Source organism: Sorex araneus, chromosome 1, assembly GCF_027595985.1.
Source record: "Sorex araneus isolate mSorAra2 chromosome 1, mSorAra2.pri, whole genome shotgun sequence".
Lineage (NCBI taxonomy): Eukaryota > Metazoa > Chordata > Mammalia > Eulipotyphla > Soricidae > Sorex > Sorex araneus.
Genome location: NC_073302.1, coordinates 79,953,797 through 79,973,304, shown reverse-complemented (window position 1 = coordinate 79,973,304; position 19,508 = coordinate 79,953,797). Strand labels below are relative to the sequence as shown.

Genomic DNA, 19,508 nt, shown 5'->3' with positions numbered 1-19,508 from the left:
GTCCTCCCTAATACACTGCCTTTAGTGGGAGTCTTACCTAAGAGAATAACATCTTCTTGAAAAGTTTTCATAACAAAAAAGTCACCTCTAGGCATACTTTGGAGGAATCACAGATTCTGTTCCAGACCATTGTGATAAACTGAGTAGCTCAATAAAATGAGTCATTTAAATTTTTTTGTTTTCCCAAATGCCCATGAAAATTATATTTATCCAGGGATATTCAGTGTAAAGTCTTAATAGTGTGAGGCACTGGGTTTGACCCTTAATAATACACACACACACAAACACACACACACCAAAGAAAGTTAAGTTTGCATTATATCAAGTGTGTTTATCAAGTGTGGAATAGTATTAGATCTTAAAAATGTGTTTATCTTAGATGTGAGGTAAAGTGAGCATTTATTGTTGGAAAAATGACACTAGTAGATTTGACAAGCTTGCTACCAACCTTTGACTTTTAAAAAAATCGTAGTCTCTCTCTTTTTTTTAATCTTATTGAATCACCATGAAATAGTTACAAGCATTCATGTTTGGGTTACAATCTTACAATGATCAAACACCCATCCCTCCACCAGTGCACATTCCCCACCAACAATATCCCTGGTATACCCGTCCCTTTCCCACCCTCCCCCTGCCTCCATGGCAGACAATATTCCCCATACTCTCTCTCTACTTTTGGGCATTATGGCTTGCAACACAGACACTGGGAGGTCATCATATTTGGTCCATTATCTATTTTTGGCATGGAACGCATCTCCCATCCCCACTGATTCCTCCAGCCATCATTTTCTTAGTTATCTCTTCTCTATCCCATCTGCCTTCTCCCCTTCACTCGTGAAACAGGCTTCCAGCTATGGGACAATTCTCCTGGGCCTTGTATATACTGTCCTTGGACACCCAAGGACAATCATAGTCTCTTTTAATCACAATAATAGGAAGTGTAATAAATCAAGATATTGTACAGATAAGAAAGTTAAGATGATAGAGAGATGAGAGGGATTGAAAGAGCAAAGTGAGCAGAAACAGAAACTTTCTTTGTTGTGTGTGTGTGTGTGTGTGTGTGTGTATGTGTGTAGCTTTCATAGGAGACAGGGAGAGGGCCATATCATGGTGGTAATCAGAAATTTAGACTGACTGCCAAGGAATCTTCTAGAGTTTGGCAGGTGGCGGGGAAAATGCAAGGATCCTCTCATACTTGAAAATGAGGTTGTACACATGAAACACTAATGCTAACAGTGTTATAAATCAGAGTGTGTCAAATTAAGTAAAAGGGTCAGAGAGACCATGTAGTCCATGTAGCTGACCCAGGATTCATCCCCAGCACTGAATATGGACCCCAGATCTCTACAAGGCCTGATCTCTTAGCACAGAGCAAGGAGTAAGTCCTGAGCACTGCTAGACATGACACCAAAACAAAAAACAAACAAACAATAACAACAAAACCCCCTACACTGTATTAAGAAAGAAAATGAAATTCTTACATGTTTATGATGAAAAGATTGTGTGAGACATGAATTAAGAGGGAAAGTAGTTCAAAGGCTGCTACAGAAATCTAGGTAAGAAATGATAGATAGTTTCAACATCTTGGCTCTATCATTGATTAAAAAGGGCATTCTTTAGTAGGATAGAAAAGCAGGGCACATATCCTTTCTATTTTTGTTTCCAAAGCTATTATGTGTACTTTGCTATTTTTTTGGATGCTTTGTACTAATGAGCCTTTTGAAAACCTAATGAATTCTGTGGATTTTTTCCCAGAAAAATGCAGATGTATATGAGTACACAAGTTTAAATTTGTTATAAGAGAGCAGGGAGAAGAGTTGGGAAGTCATGATACCAGTTAAGAAACCTGCAAATATATATATGTATACATCACTGTCACTCATATGTTACTGGATATGTATACATATACACATATATGTTTATATTTAACCTTTTTATTGAGACTTAATTGACATATAACATATTAGGGTAGGTACATATTCATTCTAAATATAATGCTATTTAAACATTTTTTACTTTGTATTTCCAATTATTTTCATAATTATATTTGTTTGAACAATTTTTTATTATATTTTAGATTGTTACAATAGTGTTGAACTATGGTTTCCATAATTACTGTTTGCTTTGCAGTCATTGTGCGTTTTCACACTTGTTCAAAAAGTTGTCAGGGCCGAGAGTGTATAGAAGGTAAGGCACTTGCCTCGGATGTGGCCAATCCAACTTTGATCCCTAGTACCACATATTGTCCCCCAAGCATTGCTGGGAGTAATCCCTAAGCAGATCCAGGTGCACCCTAAAATAATGGCACAAAAGGGGCCAAAGCAATAGTAAACAAATAGAGCATTTGCCTTGCACACTGCTGACCTGTTTGGACCCCAGCAGCATATATGATCGCCCAAGCCTACAGGTAGTGATCCCTGAATGCAGTCAGGAGTGAACTCAGAGCACCTCCAGGTGTGCTCCTCCCCCACTTAAAAATGCCATCCTGTGTCAGTATCCTGTTATCATAGCACAAGGATATATTTATACATATTAAAAAGTGGTCACCACAATCTTTGACTTTTACTTCTACAGAGTCACTGTCACTGTCATCCCATTGCTCATCGATTTGTTCAAGCGGGCACCAGTAAGTCTCTCACTGAGAGACTTATTGTTACTGTTTTTGGCATATCCAATACACACGAGTAGCTTGTCAGGCTCTGCCATGTGGGCTCAATACTCTCGGTAGCTAGCTGGGCTCTCCGAGAGGGGCGGATCAATCAAACTCGGGTCAGCTGCATGAAAGGAGAATGTCTAACTGCCATGCTTTGCAGGGCACCGCTATTTCCACATAATTACATTTTTCCCTACGATGAGAACTTTTGCTTTGCTTTTATCTGGGGGTCATACCCAATGGTTCTCAGGGCTTACTCCTGGATCTGTGTTCAGGGAATCACTCTGGGCAGGATCAGAGTACTCTATGGGATGCTGAGGGTTAAACCCAGGTCAACCATTGACAAGATAAATGTTCCACCTGTTGTACTATTGTTCTGGTCCCTGTGATAAGAACTTTCAGGATCTGTTATTCACTTAGAATTTTATTTTTGGCTTTTGGGTTACACCCGGTGATGCACAGGGGTTACCCCTGGCTCATGCACTCAAGAATTACTCCTGGTGGTGCTCGGGGCACTGTAAAAAACTAAAGCACTCCAAGGGGCATGTGCACTCTTGGGCTCTCCAGGGGGCTCTGTCTCACTGCCCGCGTTTGGTGCTCTGGAACTGCTGTGTATGGGCTGGATCGGGACAGCTGTTGGCCAAGGACAGGCAAAGGAAGAACGAGGACCAAACTGGTAGCTGATTCATTACTGTTTATTCAATCTTCCATCTTTCTCATCTCCCGCACTCTCAGCTCTGTCCTCTCTCTGGATCTACTGCAGCCTGGATTCTCATCTCTATCCTCCCTTTTTCCTCTCCTGCCCTTGCCCCTAAGTTACACACTGCCAGGTAACAAAATCAACATAAGAAAGCCCTTCCTGAGGGCTGTCAGGTTCAAAGGGAACACAACCTAGGGGCATTCCAAAGCCCTTCCTGACTGCCAGTAGGCAAAATACCTCTTAAGGGTTTTTTCTCCTCTCCTTATTCCAAACACTTATTAACATCTTAATACTAGTTATTTTTGTGTGGACATAGCAAGAGTTACATTGAGGCTTGCAAGGCAGCTCTCCTGGCAACATCTTGCCACAGACTCAGACTACAGCACTCAGGCCAGATTAATCATTCCTAACCCTAGCAGGGTCCAAATCTAGTTATCACTATTTGGATCATGACAGCATTTGTCCATGACCAAGCTCTTAACTTATAGTTAAGCATTAGGCACTTTGGCCAGGCCCATCTCGATGCCAGGGTAGCACACAACTCACTGCTTGCCCTGGGTCCGGCTTGTCCCTCGTCGGAATTCTGCTTTTGGGGGTGCTAGGAAGTAAGGACAGCTGAGGCTTAGGTTGAGAGAACATATGCCCAGGAGGAAAACATCATGTAGAGTCAAATGACTCCCAGGTTACAAAAGCATAGTATTTGCTAAGTCTTCCTGTGTCCATACAAAAAGGGCATGGCTCTGAATAAACTATGCAAAGGACTCAAGGAGAAGAGAAAAACAATATTTACAAGTCAACAGAACACTAAGAAAGAAGCCACAAATAAACACAGAGGAATGGGAGCACTGTAATGGGAGTAACCCAATAAACCTAAACTACCTGAGGCTATGTTATCCTACAGGGTACCATATGGGATGCTGGGAATTGAACCCGGGTTGGCCGCATGCAAAGCAAACGCTGTGCTATTGCTCCAGCACTCACTTAGAAATTTTTAATATGCAGTACTATACTCACTGTAGTTGCCATACTGAACATTATATCTCCTTAACTCATTTATTATAAAAAGATAAACTTTCAGCATCAATATTGCAAACCACAATGCCCAAAAGAATAGACATGGAGTGTGTGTGTTGGGGGAGTGGTTATGGGAGGGAACCTGGGACACTGGTGCTGGGAAATGTACAGGGGTGGAGGGATAGGTGTTGGAACACTGTATGATTGAAACCCAATCATGAACAGTTTTGTAATGCTCTAAAAAAAAAATCCCATTGTTTATCGATTTGCTCGAATGGGCACCAGTAATGTCTCCATTGTGAGACTTCTTGTTACTGTTTTTGGCATATCAAATATGCCATGGGTAGCTTGCCAGACTCTGCCGTGTGGGTGGAATACTCTCAGTAGCTTGCTGGGTTCTCCAAGAGGGATGGAGGAATCGAACCTGGGTCAGCCGCATGCAAGGCAAACGCCCTACCTGCTGTGCTATTCCTCCAGTCCTCTAAAAAAAATAAAGAAAAAAAATTAAAGAAAACAAAAACTGGGACATTATATCCCTGGACTCTTTCTTCACCCATTTTACCTACTATCTGTTCTTTTCCTGTGGCAATCTCTAATTTTTCTTGAGGAGGTCTATGATCATTTCCTTCTTTTTCTTTACTGATTTCTTTTCTTTCTCTGCGTGTAGCTCACACTATTTGTAAGTTTATGCTTAACTTACTTCAGTAATGGGAATGTCCTCAATGTCTGACCTTAACAGCCTCAAATGCAATAGTTCACGCTTTTTACAACTGACTAATATTCAAAATTATGCAAGGTGTGATCTGCATAGGGATATATAGCTCACATTTTTTCTATTTATTGACATTTCAATAGGCATTTAACTTCTTACATATCTTTGCTATTACTAATTAGGTGCAGCAAAGATAGAATTTGAAATATATTTGAATTGGTACTTCTTTTACTTCAGTTAAATATCTAGGAATGGAATTACTGGCTCATATTACTATTCTATTACTATTCTAGTCATTTCTTTTCTACTTTTTTTTCCCTTTTGTCTTCTCTTTTTTTCTTTCCTTTTTCCCCCCTTTGATTTTTATCCACATCTGGTGGTGCTCAGGGCTTGCTTCTGGCTCTGTGCTCATGGATCACTTCTGGCAGGGCTCATGGGACTACGTGGAGTGGCCAGAGATTAAACCTGGGTTGGGCACATGTGAGGCAAATAACTTGCCTGCTATGCTGTATCTTTGGCCCCCACAGTTTTACTTTTTCTGAGTAACTTCCACACTCAAGATATTTTCCATAGTTACTGAGTCAAAAAACATGTGTTTTCTTCCAAATACCTCCCTCTTATATATACTAGCTCTTTACTATTGCATATAAGTTCCAAATGAATAATGGTTCTAACACAAAAAAGTATTTTTTATGGATGGATAAGGTTGAGGAGTAACCTTAGTTGACCCGTGGGTAGAAAAACTCAATTTATTGTCAAAATATATAAACTAAGACTGAGAGAATGAGCAGAAAATTCATCTTCCATCATCATAATAACCCCTCAAATTTTTCAATGTATTGAGCCCATTTCAGACAAGTTAAAAGGAGTAGGATCATGGATTAGTATATATGTGAAGACTTGAAGTTTCTGGCCTGGAAGCTGTACCTGTGTCTCTTCTCATTTCCTGTGGGTGAACTCAGTGAACTGCAAGGACAGTGTAGATAATTTTGGATCCAGAAGGGAAACAAAACAGGAGAATATTGATTTATGGAAAAGCAAACAGGTTTAGCAATAAACATGCATATGTTTCTTTATTTTTGTCATATTGTAAATATCCAATGTTATGGAGAATAGCATAATAAGACACATTGTAAATTTGAGGGCAGTTGAAGCAAAATGTGCTTGGTCTGTAGAATTCCAGGACTCTCTACATCATGATTTCCTGAATTCAAAGTAAGCTCTCTGCTGTGGGAATGCTATTTATGTAAAGTTTATATTCTTAAGTAAAAGATTAAGATTAAATTGAAGTGGAAATTGAAGCCAAACTACATTGTTCTGTGTTCTGGGGAACTGGAATTAATTTCAGCAAAATATTACTCACTCTGATTATGTCAGTTGGAAAGGAAGACAATTTTATGTCAACAAAGTGGTCTTTTGCACTAATTTCTCTTCCATTCCAATGACCAGTCATTCTAGCTTTTTGCTTGAAGTTAGAGACCATTTGCTCCTTGAACTCTTAATGAGTCTCTATATTGGGGTCCATGAGGTCTTTTCATAGTCAAAAGATAGCCTTGAGCTTCTCTTTCATGTGTCCTTCAGGGAGCAGTAGGTTCAATAAGAAGTTTTAGATGAAGAAGATTTTTTTCTCTTTTGGGGTTACATTCGGCTGTGCACAGAGGTTACTCCTGGCTCATAACTCAGGAATTACTCCTGGTGGTGCTCAGAGGACCATATGGGATGCTGGGAATCGAACCTGGATCAGCTGCATGCAAGGCAAATGTCCTACTGGCTGTATTATTGCTTCAGCACCCAAAATGAAGAACATTTCCTATAAGTGTGAATCACATCTCCCCATTCACTTCTATTACAATGTTAGAGAGATATTTTTCCTGCAATGGAGGTGAATCTTACCGTAATGTAAGAAGAAATTAAATTAGAAAATAGCAGTTTAATTTTTCTAATTAAGATAGAATAAATCCTACTTATTTCTAAAGTACATGATTATTTTTTCTGAAGCTTACAGAAAAAGAATAATTCAGCAGTTTCAATTCTTGGAGATCAGAATCCAACCATCATGCCTCATGTTCTGCTATATTTGGTGCTCACAGGGGAGATTCGATTTCTTCTCTGATACTTGTTTCTAGCGCCTTCCTCTGGTTCTCTTTCTGGCCTTGTAAATACATCTTTTCAACTTCCTAAATTTCAGCTGTTTCCTCTGAGGGCTGTTTGAAAAGCAATCCTTATTGTCATTTATCTTACTTAGTTTGAGACCCATCCTAAAGCTGTTAATGTGTTCATTAACTCTTATTTTCACATTCCTCCCCTCCTGTCAGGGAAGAGTAGACTTTCTTCAAATGAGGTGGACTTAATTGGTTAAATCTCATAATTTAGAATCTTTCCTGGTCTAGATTCCAAAAGGATTTTATTTAAGCTCACTGCAGCTACACTCGCTTTTGAAGGACCTTTTTATTTTTCAGTGAATAAAGTGTCTTTTATTAAACAAAATGAAAGAATGTTTGGCAGGATTCTACTTCCAATGGGTAAAACATCACAGGAAATTGAGAAATTGTTTCTGTTTTGGCCCTGTGGGAACATTTTCCCTGGTGAATTTTAATATGTAGGGCTTTTTTTGTGGGGGTGCAGGGAGAGGTGGGTTGAGGGGTTAGGGCCATACTCAGTAGTCCTAAAGTGTTCCTTCTGGCTCTGTGTTGTTCCAGGCAGCTTTTGGTCAACGATCTAGAAGGGTTGACCACACACTAGGTAAAAGCCTTACCCCCCACTCCTTTCTCTCTAGACCCTAATTTGTAGGTAGTAAGATGTTGCTTAAGTCTGTCATGCTCACCGGGGTAGCACAAAGGTCAAGGCACTTTGCCTTACATTCTGTAGATCTTGGTTCAAATCTTCATAGATAGGACCTTGAGCAATGACAGGGTTTACTCCTTAGCACAGATCCCACAACCAAGAATCAAGCCAGGGATTCAGCAATAGAAAGAACATGCCAAATGTAGGTAGCTCAAATATAGCAGTGAGATTTAGCTTTGCCTGGTCCATTAAACTTTCAAGTCTTGTATGATATGATCAGAGTTATATTCCCTCTTATAAAATTCTCTCAGAATATTGTGTCACTGTGCATGTAGAACACACTCTGGATGCGTAAGGCCCTCAAAAACTTAAAATATTTCTGTAATTTGGAGCACATTTGTGGAAAGAAAGCTTTAATGGGTGATTTTATTTTTTAATTTTTAATTTTTTTTCACATTTCTGCTAATTTTCTTTTTTAATTTTATTATTATTATTATTAGTAGTAGTAGTAGTAGTAGTATTTTGCGGTGCTCAGTGTTTACTCCTGGCTCTATACTCAGAAATTACTCCTGGCGGTGCTCGGAGGACCATATGGGATGCCGGGGGTCAAACCGGGTCAGCCGCATGCAAGACAAATGACCTACCCACTGGACTAACACTCCTGCCCCTTTATTTTTTTAAATGAATCACTATGGGTACAGTTACAGACTTACAAATTTTGTGCTTATGTTTTAGTCATACAATGGTCAAGTACCCATCCCTTCACCAGTGCCCCATTCTCACCACCAATGATCTCGGCATCCCTACCACCACTCCCACCTCATCCCCTCTACCCGCCTCTGTGGCAGGGCATTCCTCTTTGCTGTCTCTCCTTACGGGTGTTGTGGTTTGCAATAGAAGTACTGAATTGCCATCATTCGGTCTGTAGTCTACTTTCAGCATGCATCTCCCATCCCGAGCGGGCCCTCCAAGCACCCCATACTTGGTGTCCCCTTGTCTATCTGAACTGCCTTTTTTTTAATATATCTATACAAGAAAGGCATTCTTTTAGCTGCAATATTCAATTTCCATCATCCAGTTAATCTGTGGGCCCTAGAGTTTGGGCATGGCTGCTCCGACATTAGACATGTTTTCTTAGCTTCTGCCCTGAGGTCTCAGCCCTGCGTGGCCCCCTTACATTTTCTCCACCAAGATTAAAGGTGTGACATTTGTATTCTCCACAGTGTTGGTGGTTTCAGCTCTCAGTCTGCTTCCCTTCCGTGCTGAAATCTTGCACATAAGCACAGGTCTCACTGTCCAACCCCAAACTTCATTTCATTTCTTTTTCTCTCTTTCCTTGCAATCTTATTGAGCCCTCTAATGACTGACAGCTTTTTCCTAGTGCCCCATTCCCAGTATATTGTCCAGGATAAGATGAATCAGGAGGGGGAGGAAGAATATGGTGAGAAGCAAACTATCTGCAATTTTCACTCAAAAGTCCAAACTTCAGATTGGTACTTGGTATGAGAGAAAGATAATTTCCTATAATAATAAGTCTTTTTTTTAAGTTTGAAAAATTTATCTACAGAGGTTGAAGAGATAGCTTGGCAGTCAGAAGAGCTTGCCTGGCCTGTTTGAGACCTGAGAATGATCCCAAAAACAACATCCCCCCCCACCCCATCCCTCCAAAACATTGCTGGCTTGTTGCCCTTGGCAACTGTAGGAACAATTAGGATGCCTCTGGTGAGCTTCAGCAAGGAAGATTACGTGATATGTGAAAACAATAACGATCATGACTTTTATGGGGTAAGGCATGTTTGGAGGTGCAGAGAATGTTTATATACTGTTTGATCCAATCGACTCGTCTACATAAATTTTATCCTGTTTTGTAGCTTAATGCAGATCCTAATAGTTGAGAGAGAGTTGGTGATTGGACTCCATTTCTTTTGTCTGCATCCTGCAGGATTTCCCTACTATGTAGAATTCACTTTGAACCCAGTGAAACTGACCTAGAAAGGAACAGCCAGACCCAGGAAACAAAAAGGCATTTCACTGTGGATTTATTTACTGGAGGATTGCCAAACATTTGGCAGACTTTTCTTAACACGTGTCTAGTGGAGTCTTATATTCTAAGAGCACAGGGTAGCTGTGATCTGCCTTGATCATATAGTAGTCATGTACAATTCAGGTCCCTTGTCTTTCTCAGGACTCCCATGTAGCCTGACTCCTCTGCAGTTTAGCTAGCTTCTCTCTTTCCCACCCCCTTCTTTTCATTTTCACTCCCTTCCCCTGTCTCCCCTCCCCTTCCTTTCTATTCCCTTCCTCCTTTCCAGAAAAGTTGTATTCTGTTATTGTTTTCAGAAAACAAAGCATTTTGTCCCACATATGGTGCATTTCTACCTCTACTGCTTTTCCATTAAGTAATTCAATAGTCTAATGGGAAGAGAGAATGTGAGAAAGAAAGAAAGTCACTCAGTCATCTAGTCTGAGTATTGGCTATTTTTCCCAGACAGGCTACTGTCTCTTTGCTGCTTTGATCTTCCATGTTTTTAGGGTGAGAGATAAATCTTGAGACAAAAATTCAAGATTTCCTTTTCAGGTTTTTAATCCAGTGTTTAAATACTTGAACTTTGGAACTTTGGAATTTGAACTTTTGGAGAGAGTTTGACCTTGTCCAAAGGAGAAAGCTGAGAGATCCTGGGCTCTGCTTCTCTTTAAAAGTTTATTTTATACTTTGGTGTAGTTTTTGATCTTATGGTTAGATTTGGGAAATCAAGACAAGGTATTGGTAAGTAGTTCCTCCTTCCTCCAAGGAATAAGTAATGAAGTTATATTGTTTAATTTGGATGAAACTACTTAAACCCTTTTAATAAGTGTTGCCCTTTGGTTCATTGGAGTTTCTGATTTGCTGAGATTTTTTTACAAAAAGATGCATTGCTCTTACTGAGTTCAGTGAATAGTTTGTAATTTTAAAGCTGACTTGTTTCAGTTCTGTGGGTAGGACTAATACCCCAATTCTTGGATGTTGTGTATTCAAGAAAGTGGATAAAATGAAAATCAATTGTACTCTGTCATGCACAGCAAATGGCTGACTATTATGACTGAATATGTTTACATCTTAACTTTCTTCCATTGGCTATGATACATTCTGAATTGATAAATTAAGTGTTCATTTATGACTATTTTCCTTAAAAAACAAGGTTTTAATATATAGACACTCTATGCTTGCTAAACTTTGAAACCTATATAAACCACTTCTGGTTCGGAGTCAGGGTCCTTGTCAACACTCCACGGCGTTAGATGAGACTTGGACCCTAGCTCAAGCTAGCAATAAAGTTCCTTTGTTTTTGCATTATTATGTGTGAGTTTGGTCTCTCCATGACTGACAATCTGAAAATCAGACACAACAAGTTTGTGTGCTAAAGAACTTTCACTTAGGATGCCTTTTATGTTTAAGGTGAGTTAGTGGTAAAGAAATTTGCAGATGTCAAGTAAAGGTTTATTTTTCACCTGCGAATCAAAATGTCACAGCTAAGTTCAATCCATGGCCCACAAATGCATGCCTTGCCTTTAAGTTTTTAGGACAGTTAGGTGGGTGGAGTCTACTCAATATGGCCAGAAATCTTATACTCTCTGCATGCAGCTTCCAATCATGACCTACAGAGCAGAAGCATGATGGAGTCCTTGAGTTCTAACATGTATTGTCTATAGGGATTATGCTATGGGAGTTTTTCCAGCCACAAGAAGAGTAAAATTGAGCATAGAATACCTCCATGGAATTATGATAATATGTGGCCACCAGTTGGCTTAAAATGAGCTTTGAAAATTAAAAAAAGTATTGAAAAATAAGTACATATATAGACACTCAAATTGGTTTGTGACTATTCTACTCCTTGTACTCAGACTATGTGCTGAAAATGGAAAAATTTATAGCTACCAAAAGGGTACAGATAACATATCGCATCACAAGGATTGGCATCAGATGTAATCTCCAGAAACTTCCAATTGTTTCAGTGGATATAGAGACAATACGAAGAAATTGCTTAGAAGACATGAAAAGACAGACTCTTACATCTTGCATGTTTGTTTCTAAGGTCTGGCTATCTTGGGTTCTGTTGGTTAGGTTTTATCCAAAAGCAAGTATGATGTTAAGTAAAATTTCAAAATAGAAAAAATATCATGGGTAATTTCATTGGCATGAGTCATTGGCCCCATAATTTCCATCCTATCCATATAAGGAGTATTATAAAGATAATAATCTTTATACTTTTTCATATGATAAAACCTTTCCTGCAGTATGATTTCTACCAGTATATGCCAAGTGACCTACAAATGATGTACTTTAGGTAGATCATGGTAGACTGAGATAGAGAGATCCTGATGGGGAAGTTACCCCAATTCATAATTAACCTCGTATGTTTCAGCTTAAAACCCCTTAAATAGCAAGGGGAAAATGGAAATGTGGCCACATTGGGAAATTAAATTCAACCATTTTAGGATTTGTTCACCACTCTCCAGTGATAAATTTCAGACATAGACCATCACGGTCACTTTATTAGTCTATCAGAGATTTTCTTCTGAAACAATCTTAAAGGCATCCTGTTAAAAAATTTGGTACTCTGCATATGTGTGTGATGATTGTATAAGTTAGGCAATAAATTCTCTCTCAGCTCCAAGACGAAGTTGTATTCCTCTACTATATAACAAAGCCCTATAACCAGGCAACTTTCTCAAACCAGTGTGCCCTACAGAAGGATACCTGTTCCCAGATAGCATCAAAAACAGGGCTTTGCCCTTTTGGGTCACAGCAGAAAAGAATTCTTCAGAGTTGTTCTTTTAGTACAGCTCATCAGAAGAGCTGCTGCTTTAAAATTTAGGTTGTATTGTAACTCACGTCAATAGACAGAAGAAGACAGTCATTGAAAAGGTAGTTGGTTACCCACAGTTCCCAGGAGGAAAGGGCACTGCTCACCATGGGGATGTCAGAGGAGAGCAATTGGGTCAGTCAGAGGAGAAAAGTTGAACAAAAGCCTTTATTGTGATTCTCTGGGAAGAAATGTATAGACAAAGTAGGCAAATTTAGAACTCACTAGATTGAATAACTTCAGTGGGCTATGGGATGTCCAAAGTCTGACTTTGGGGTGTGTAGACTGTTAGAGAGAAACTATAGCTGGGTTACCTAATGAGGAATGTGACTGGAGGGGGAGATTAAGGGCTCACTGGTTTGCATATTAAATACATGCTTGCAGGCAGTTCCTATGTTATTTCCAGAATTGGCTAACCCTGGAAGGACCAGATCCTTCAGGATCAGCATGCCCTTAGACACTGAGGCATCAGAACATAGATCATAAAGATCAGAATAACACAGCTTCTTAAAAAACAATGACCTCTCCCTTCACTATTAATGCTTTACTGATCTTGAATGAAGGAAACTCTTTTCCCAGGTAATCTCCATTGCTTCTTATCATAGGAAAATAAGTCCAAGATAGAACTGTTTGGTAAAGGTTGATGTGCAAGAAAAAATGTTAAATTGTTCTGATCAAAATAAAAGCCCCCTATGTCCCTGAAAAAAATCAAAATAAATATGGGCTAAAGATTTTTTCAAGGCTAACTCCTATTTGTGGGCTCAATAATTATACCTATCTATGCCAAACAAAACAAGTGCATGCATACCTACTATTTAAAAAATAATTCATAATGTTCTTTTTTCTAAGTCTTCAGATAAATTTATTAGAGCACATTGTGCAATGTGACTGAAATCTTCTGTCTGTCTCTTCCTGGTGTTTGAAGCACGTGCACAGACACACAAAGACACATCCACTGACAGGCACAGACAGGTTGCTGTCAAATTATATAGATACTCATTGTCCCTGTTGAGAGCTTTTCCCTTTTCCAACTTTCCCGTGCTCTTCATTAGATCAAAATGTTCATAGAAAAATGGGTCACATTCTGCGAATTTGTCAGTCATATCAATCTTCTAGGATTTCCAATGTCAATAATGAAGAAACTGCATTTGAATTAATATTCTAGTTGAAGAATTACTGAGATTTTTATGTTGATCGAATTTGTCAACAGTAACCTTCTGGCAAAGTGAAAAAGGCTTTTGAAAATTACCTTTAAAGCATTATACCACTTCTAGGCAGAAGCATTTCTCTCTTAAGCTAAAAACCTACTCTTTTGCAATCTGTCACCTCAGAATTGGGGCTTTCACACGGAGAGGTGGAGAGAAAACAAAGAGAATGTCCCTTGATTAAACTTTTAGAAAAAGCTCCTTTCTGTGTCCCTGGGATGTGACTCAGAGCCCAATTTTCTGGAGGAATCTCAGCATCATTTTTGGGCATCCAGCTCCTCCATAATGATTGAATGCTGTGGGAATGTTGATAGCCACCTGGGCCACAGCAGAGCTAGAGCAAGTGGGATTTGTGTGTTTCTAATTCTCTCCAGGGCTCTGGAAGCTCTTATTGCTGGCCTCTGACAGCTTGGGGAGTGTTATAACATGACAGTTCATGCATGTCTGGGGTAGGCATGCAGCCTGTAGTCTGTTGAGAAACGTCCTGCCTTCACGGAACTCCCACTCCCCTGTGAAGCGTAGGCAGTAACATGCTTTGAAAACCTCTAGGGAGGAAATGGTTGCACTAGGAATGGTTGAGGGATTTCTGTGGTATGTGGTGGTGGTTGGGGGGAGGGGAAGAAGCTTTAGAGCAAGAGACACAAACAGCATCATCATACATTTTTATTTTCTTTCTTTGGATTTAAACCTGGAGCTCTGGGTAATCTAGGCCTGTCAGAAGATAAATCCTACAACAAATATGGTTAAAGGTATTCAAAAGGATATTTCGTATATTGTCTTTTAAAAAAGAATTCTTTTTGGCAGAAGTCTATTCTTTACAATCACTGGTGAACCAAGCACAGGATGAACATATTGGTGGTTGACTTTTCTTGCTTTGAGTGTTTTATGGCTTCTAAATTGGCTGTGTGAGAACTTGTTTGAAGAATTAAACCAGTGCATCATTAAGAGCAACTTAAATGTGCATCCTCCTGAGTGAATGCTTTTTTTTAAAAAAAAAAAAAGTACCTTTAAAAGCAGCTGGCTTCCTCCTGTGTAGTTTAAGATCCTCCTAGGGACAAATGTCCAATTGTCATCACTTGTCATCATTACAAACTGTGATAATCCCCATATAAGAAGAATTGGAACTTGGAGATTTGGAAATAATTTACCATTATATTTCATAGGGGATTTAAGAGTACATGATACAGTAAGTTTTATTTTTAGAATCTTCATACTTAATACTGAAATAGTTAAGGATTATGGAAAAATCAAGGATGATGGATGCTTCTGGGAGATTGGGTGGAAACATGTCCCTTGTCCAGGGAGTAGCAAGGCTTTCTTTCCTTGGTATATCTTCTCTTGAAAGGTTGTCAATGCTGTCTTAACTTTATTTTCTCCTCTTTCCTTCCTATTGCCTTCTAGTATGATCGCAGTGGTAGTGGCCAGTGGTCTTCTGTGAGACCCTGGTGCCCATTTGGTATACTGCAGAAACATTTGTAAAATATATCTAAGAATTTTCTGTGTGGAAAGTATGTCATGAGCATGGGGATCTTAATTGTTTCAGTGCTTCTCTGTGGAAATTATGCTTATACTCTCTTTGAAGTTTTAGACAGCATTGGTTAAGTGGTTGGTGGATGCATTGCTTAGACAAGATGTGTTTTATTTTATTTTATTTTATTTTTTAAGGGCTACTTTACAGGAATATTCATTCTGAGACTGAATAAGAAAGTTTGGTTATTGTTATTGTTATAAAGGTATACAGCTATAAAACTACTCTACAAATAGTATTACAATTAAAGAAAAGACACATCATTTGTCATGTGAATGCTCAGTAATGTCCTGTCATTTCAGGCAACTGAGTCGTGGTGCAACTATAGATGGAACATTCAAAAATAGGAGCATAGTAATAGGACAAGCCAACATAATTCTAGCTCGGCAGTTGTATGGTCATTTAGCAATATACTCGTTCATACTCATTAAATATTTAAAAATATGCACTGTGTGTTTATAATGGGGAAATAATTTTTATTCTCATAAAGTAAGAGGCATATATATTTTTTCATATCTTGCAAATGTAAGTGGATGTAGAGTTGCAAAGAAGGTAAGTATATTGTTTAAAGTTTGGGAAAAGAAGCTCAAGTCTTTGAGTTTCTAAAAAATTTTTCCAGATACCAGCTTCTAATAAATTGTTCAGCATCATGTTAAAATAGGAATTCTAAATTCTTACTGGAAATGAAAAAATCTTCTAATGACTCTCAAAGAAGACAGGAAAGCTGAATATTAAGTTACAATAAAATGAAGTAAAGTGTAACTCACACATGGGTGGTGGGAATAGAAAATGGAGAAGCTACTTTGGAAAACACTATGACAGTTCCTCAAAATGTTTTGCATAGGGCTACCACCTGAGCTCAAGAGAAATTGAAATTTATGTCCACCAAAAACTTATACATGAATGCTCTTAGTGACATTATTCATAACCAACAAAAAGTTGAGACAATCTAAATGTTTATCAGATGGTGAATAAACAAGATGTGGCATATGTAAACAATAGAATATTATTTGGCAACTAAAAGGAATAAGGATAAAGACTGTATCAATAATGAACTTTAAATAGTGTATGCTAAATGAAAACGCTGTTCTATAAGATTGTGTTATATGATTCCATTGATAAGAAATATCCAGAATGGTTATATTCATAGAGTAAAAATGTAAACTTGTGGATCTCTAGGACTGGCAATGGGGAGAATGTGGAGCAACTGCTAATTGGGATTAACTAATCCCAATTAAAATTAATTAATCCCTACAAAATTAGTTTGTAGGGATGGTTGCACAGCTCTGTGAGTATATGAATGACCACTGAATCATGCAGTTTAACTGTGGATAGTATATATGTGAATTTTAGCTTAACAGAGGCATGGCAACATTATAGGAGAATGTGTAATTTTTCCCACTCCAGGCCCAGCGTCAGTTATCAGCAATGATGATGACTCTGCTAGCCCACTCCACCACATCTCCAATGGGAGTAACACCCCTTCATCTTCAGAGGGTGGCCCTGATGCTGTTATCATTGGAATGACCAAGATCCCTGTCATTGAAAATCCCCAATACTTTGGCATCACCAACAGTCAGCTCAAGCCAGACACATGTAAGTACAGCTGTTTATACATATTGGACCATTTTCTGCATAGTTGTATCAATTTGTGTTTATCAGAGTCCCAGATGAGGATGGCTGAATGGAGAAGCAGTGAAATGTCTAAAGATTTTTGGCACTTTGGGTTCATGGAATAGATACTTTTCTTTGTTGTTTATGGAACTATTAGACTATCTCTCCTCCTTGTACTGGAATTTTTGGTAGATGCTGGTTTCTTTTGGGATCTGATTTCCAAAACCATTTGTCAACACAAAGTTGGAATCAAGGCATGCTTATCTTGAAATAGAGACAGAAACCAGACATACCAGTAGAATGCATGTACATTAGTTACAGAAGACAATAAGTTGATGAGATTTAAATTTGATTTATTGAAAGAGTAAACTATGCACGTCAAAGATGTTGTGTTGTATACAAGTGGCATCAATTTGGGTAGTTCTATATTCTTGTTCAGTTCTAGTTCCCAGCATGAGATTCACTAAAGAGTCATCACAACAGCTCTTGTCCTGTAGCTAATAGATTTCTCAGAACCACATTAATCCAATGATATATCTTGGAAAGCTTGGAATTTTTTCAAAAACTCTTTTACATCTTCTATGTCATCATTTAAATATTAAAATTGAGCACAATCTATAAGAAAACACTGAAAAGTAGATAACTTCTATCAATGTGTATGTTCTGACCCTATTTTAAACATTTTTGTCCAGCTCTTTCTCAAGAGATAAGATAGAACCATTGCATGCTTATGCTGTGGGGGCAGAAATTACATATCAGGAAAGGGAATTTAGCAATTAGTGCTTTAGATAGAAGGAAATACCTTTCATTTATTCTGATTCATTTGCATTTATATGTTGTAATCTATGATTACTATTGGGCTTAAATGAGGAGAAATGGCATCATAAGATTGTACTTTCTGAACCTGGAGCACATTGTACATTCCAGCTGAAAATTTAATATGAGTAGAGTAGCACCTGTGAAGAACATTGAATTTCTTAAAATAAAAAAGCATTATTTGAAATTCAGGTATAATTGACCTATTATTATCATTATAAGATGAATAAGATTTATAAAGTGTCACTTAAAATGTACATTCCTTATTAAAATGAACATTTCACAAAGGTCATTGAGAAACTTAGGTGCATTGAAATAAAATATTGTAAGTGGCCAAACAGGATGTGCTGGTGGGAAATTCTGTCACTATTTTGATTGCTTTCCCTAGCAACAGTTGTTTGACACTCCTGTCACCACACATCCCAAAATGTCTGAGGCTCTTCATTTACTCAGAGACTATTTTAATTGGAATTGACTAAAATCAATCTGTATTCAAATTTTAATTTCCTTATTATTAGAGTCAAAAAAAGCTGAATAACCCTGTAGATACTCCAGACCAATGTCTTCAGTAAGTGAACAAAGAGGAAAATGCACAACAGCAACAGCAATCACAGATAACACTTACTATCCTAGAACACTATCCATAAACATGGATCACAAAATAAATGACATCCTATAATAGAAAGTACACTAGAGAGTTGCTAAATCTGTTTCTCTCCTTGAAGTGCTTTATTCTCTTAGAAATCCCACATGAAAGTTTCCAAAGGTCATTTCTTAATTTGGAATCCATGGAGACATTAGAAAGCTATAGTATTGCAGTTTGATTGTTTTGGACAACTCTTAGTTTTATGACTGAGACACTCTATTATTTTCCTACTTAGAAGAAATGGAAGGAAAATTGGGGAGAATGAAATTTTCATTCAGCTTCCATCTCCTGTTGGAGGACCTAGATAATTGATTCTCTGCTGACTGTCCCTTCCTTATAAGTACTATTGGAAGCTCCAGACCACTGGTCTTACTCAGCCCAGTGTTCTCTGTCTCTAAGCATCTCACATCAACAGGCATTTTCTTTCTTCAGTGATAAAGTCACGTGTTATTTACTCATTTTAAATACAGCTGAACTTCAACATCTTAAAAGAAATGGGAGCATAAAAGCAGTTTTCTGCTCTCTTCTTAAGTGTCATTTTTAAATCCCAGAACATTTTTCTCTATCTTAAATGCATCTACTTTCTTTCCTTAAGTTCTGGATATGATCACATCCATGTATATGTTTCTGTAGTCTACTTAAGGTAAAACTGCCAGTTCCTAGAGATCAGAACCATTATTTGAAGAGACTAGAACATGATGCACCTTTGATGTTGACCAGATATGGTTAAATATTACTGAAAATTAATTACTAATATTAAGGTGACTGATAGCCTTTTCATTGACACTATTAAACTTGCCTATATCATATTGTGTTTATTGTAAGATTTTAATAATATAGTAGTCAATTCAAATATTTATATTAGGCTGAAGAGGTAGTTAGTGGGTAAGGAACTTACCTTGCATGAAGCCAATCTGGATTTCAGCCCTTGGCACTGCATATGGTCCCCTGAATAATCTCTGAGCACAGAGTCAAGAGTAAGCTCTGAGCAC

The 19,508-nt window shown here is 38.2% G+C and overlaps 1 protein-coding gene across 4 annotated transcripts in view; it reads left to right on the top strand.

The window, feature by feature from the left end:
- NTRK2 (neurotrophic receptor tyrosine kinase 2) overlaps positions 1-19,508 on the top strand; it is a 398,774-nt gene that overhangs the window by 189,520 nt on the left and 189,746 nt on the right. For all 4 annotated transcript variants that reach the window (XM_055135520.1, XM_055135455.1, XM_055135589.1 and 1 more), the window contains exon 13: positions 16,848-17,036. In XM_055135520.1, the coding sequence (XP_054991495.1) occupies positions 16,848-17,036 (189 nt within the window). The remainder of the gene's footprint in view (positions 1-16,847; positions 17,037-19,508) is intronic.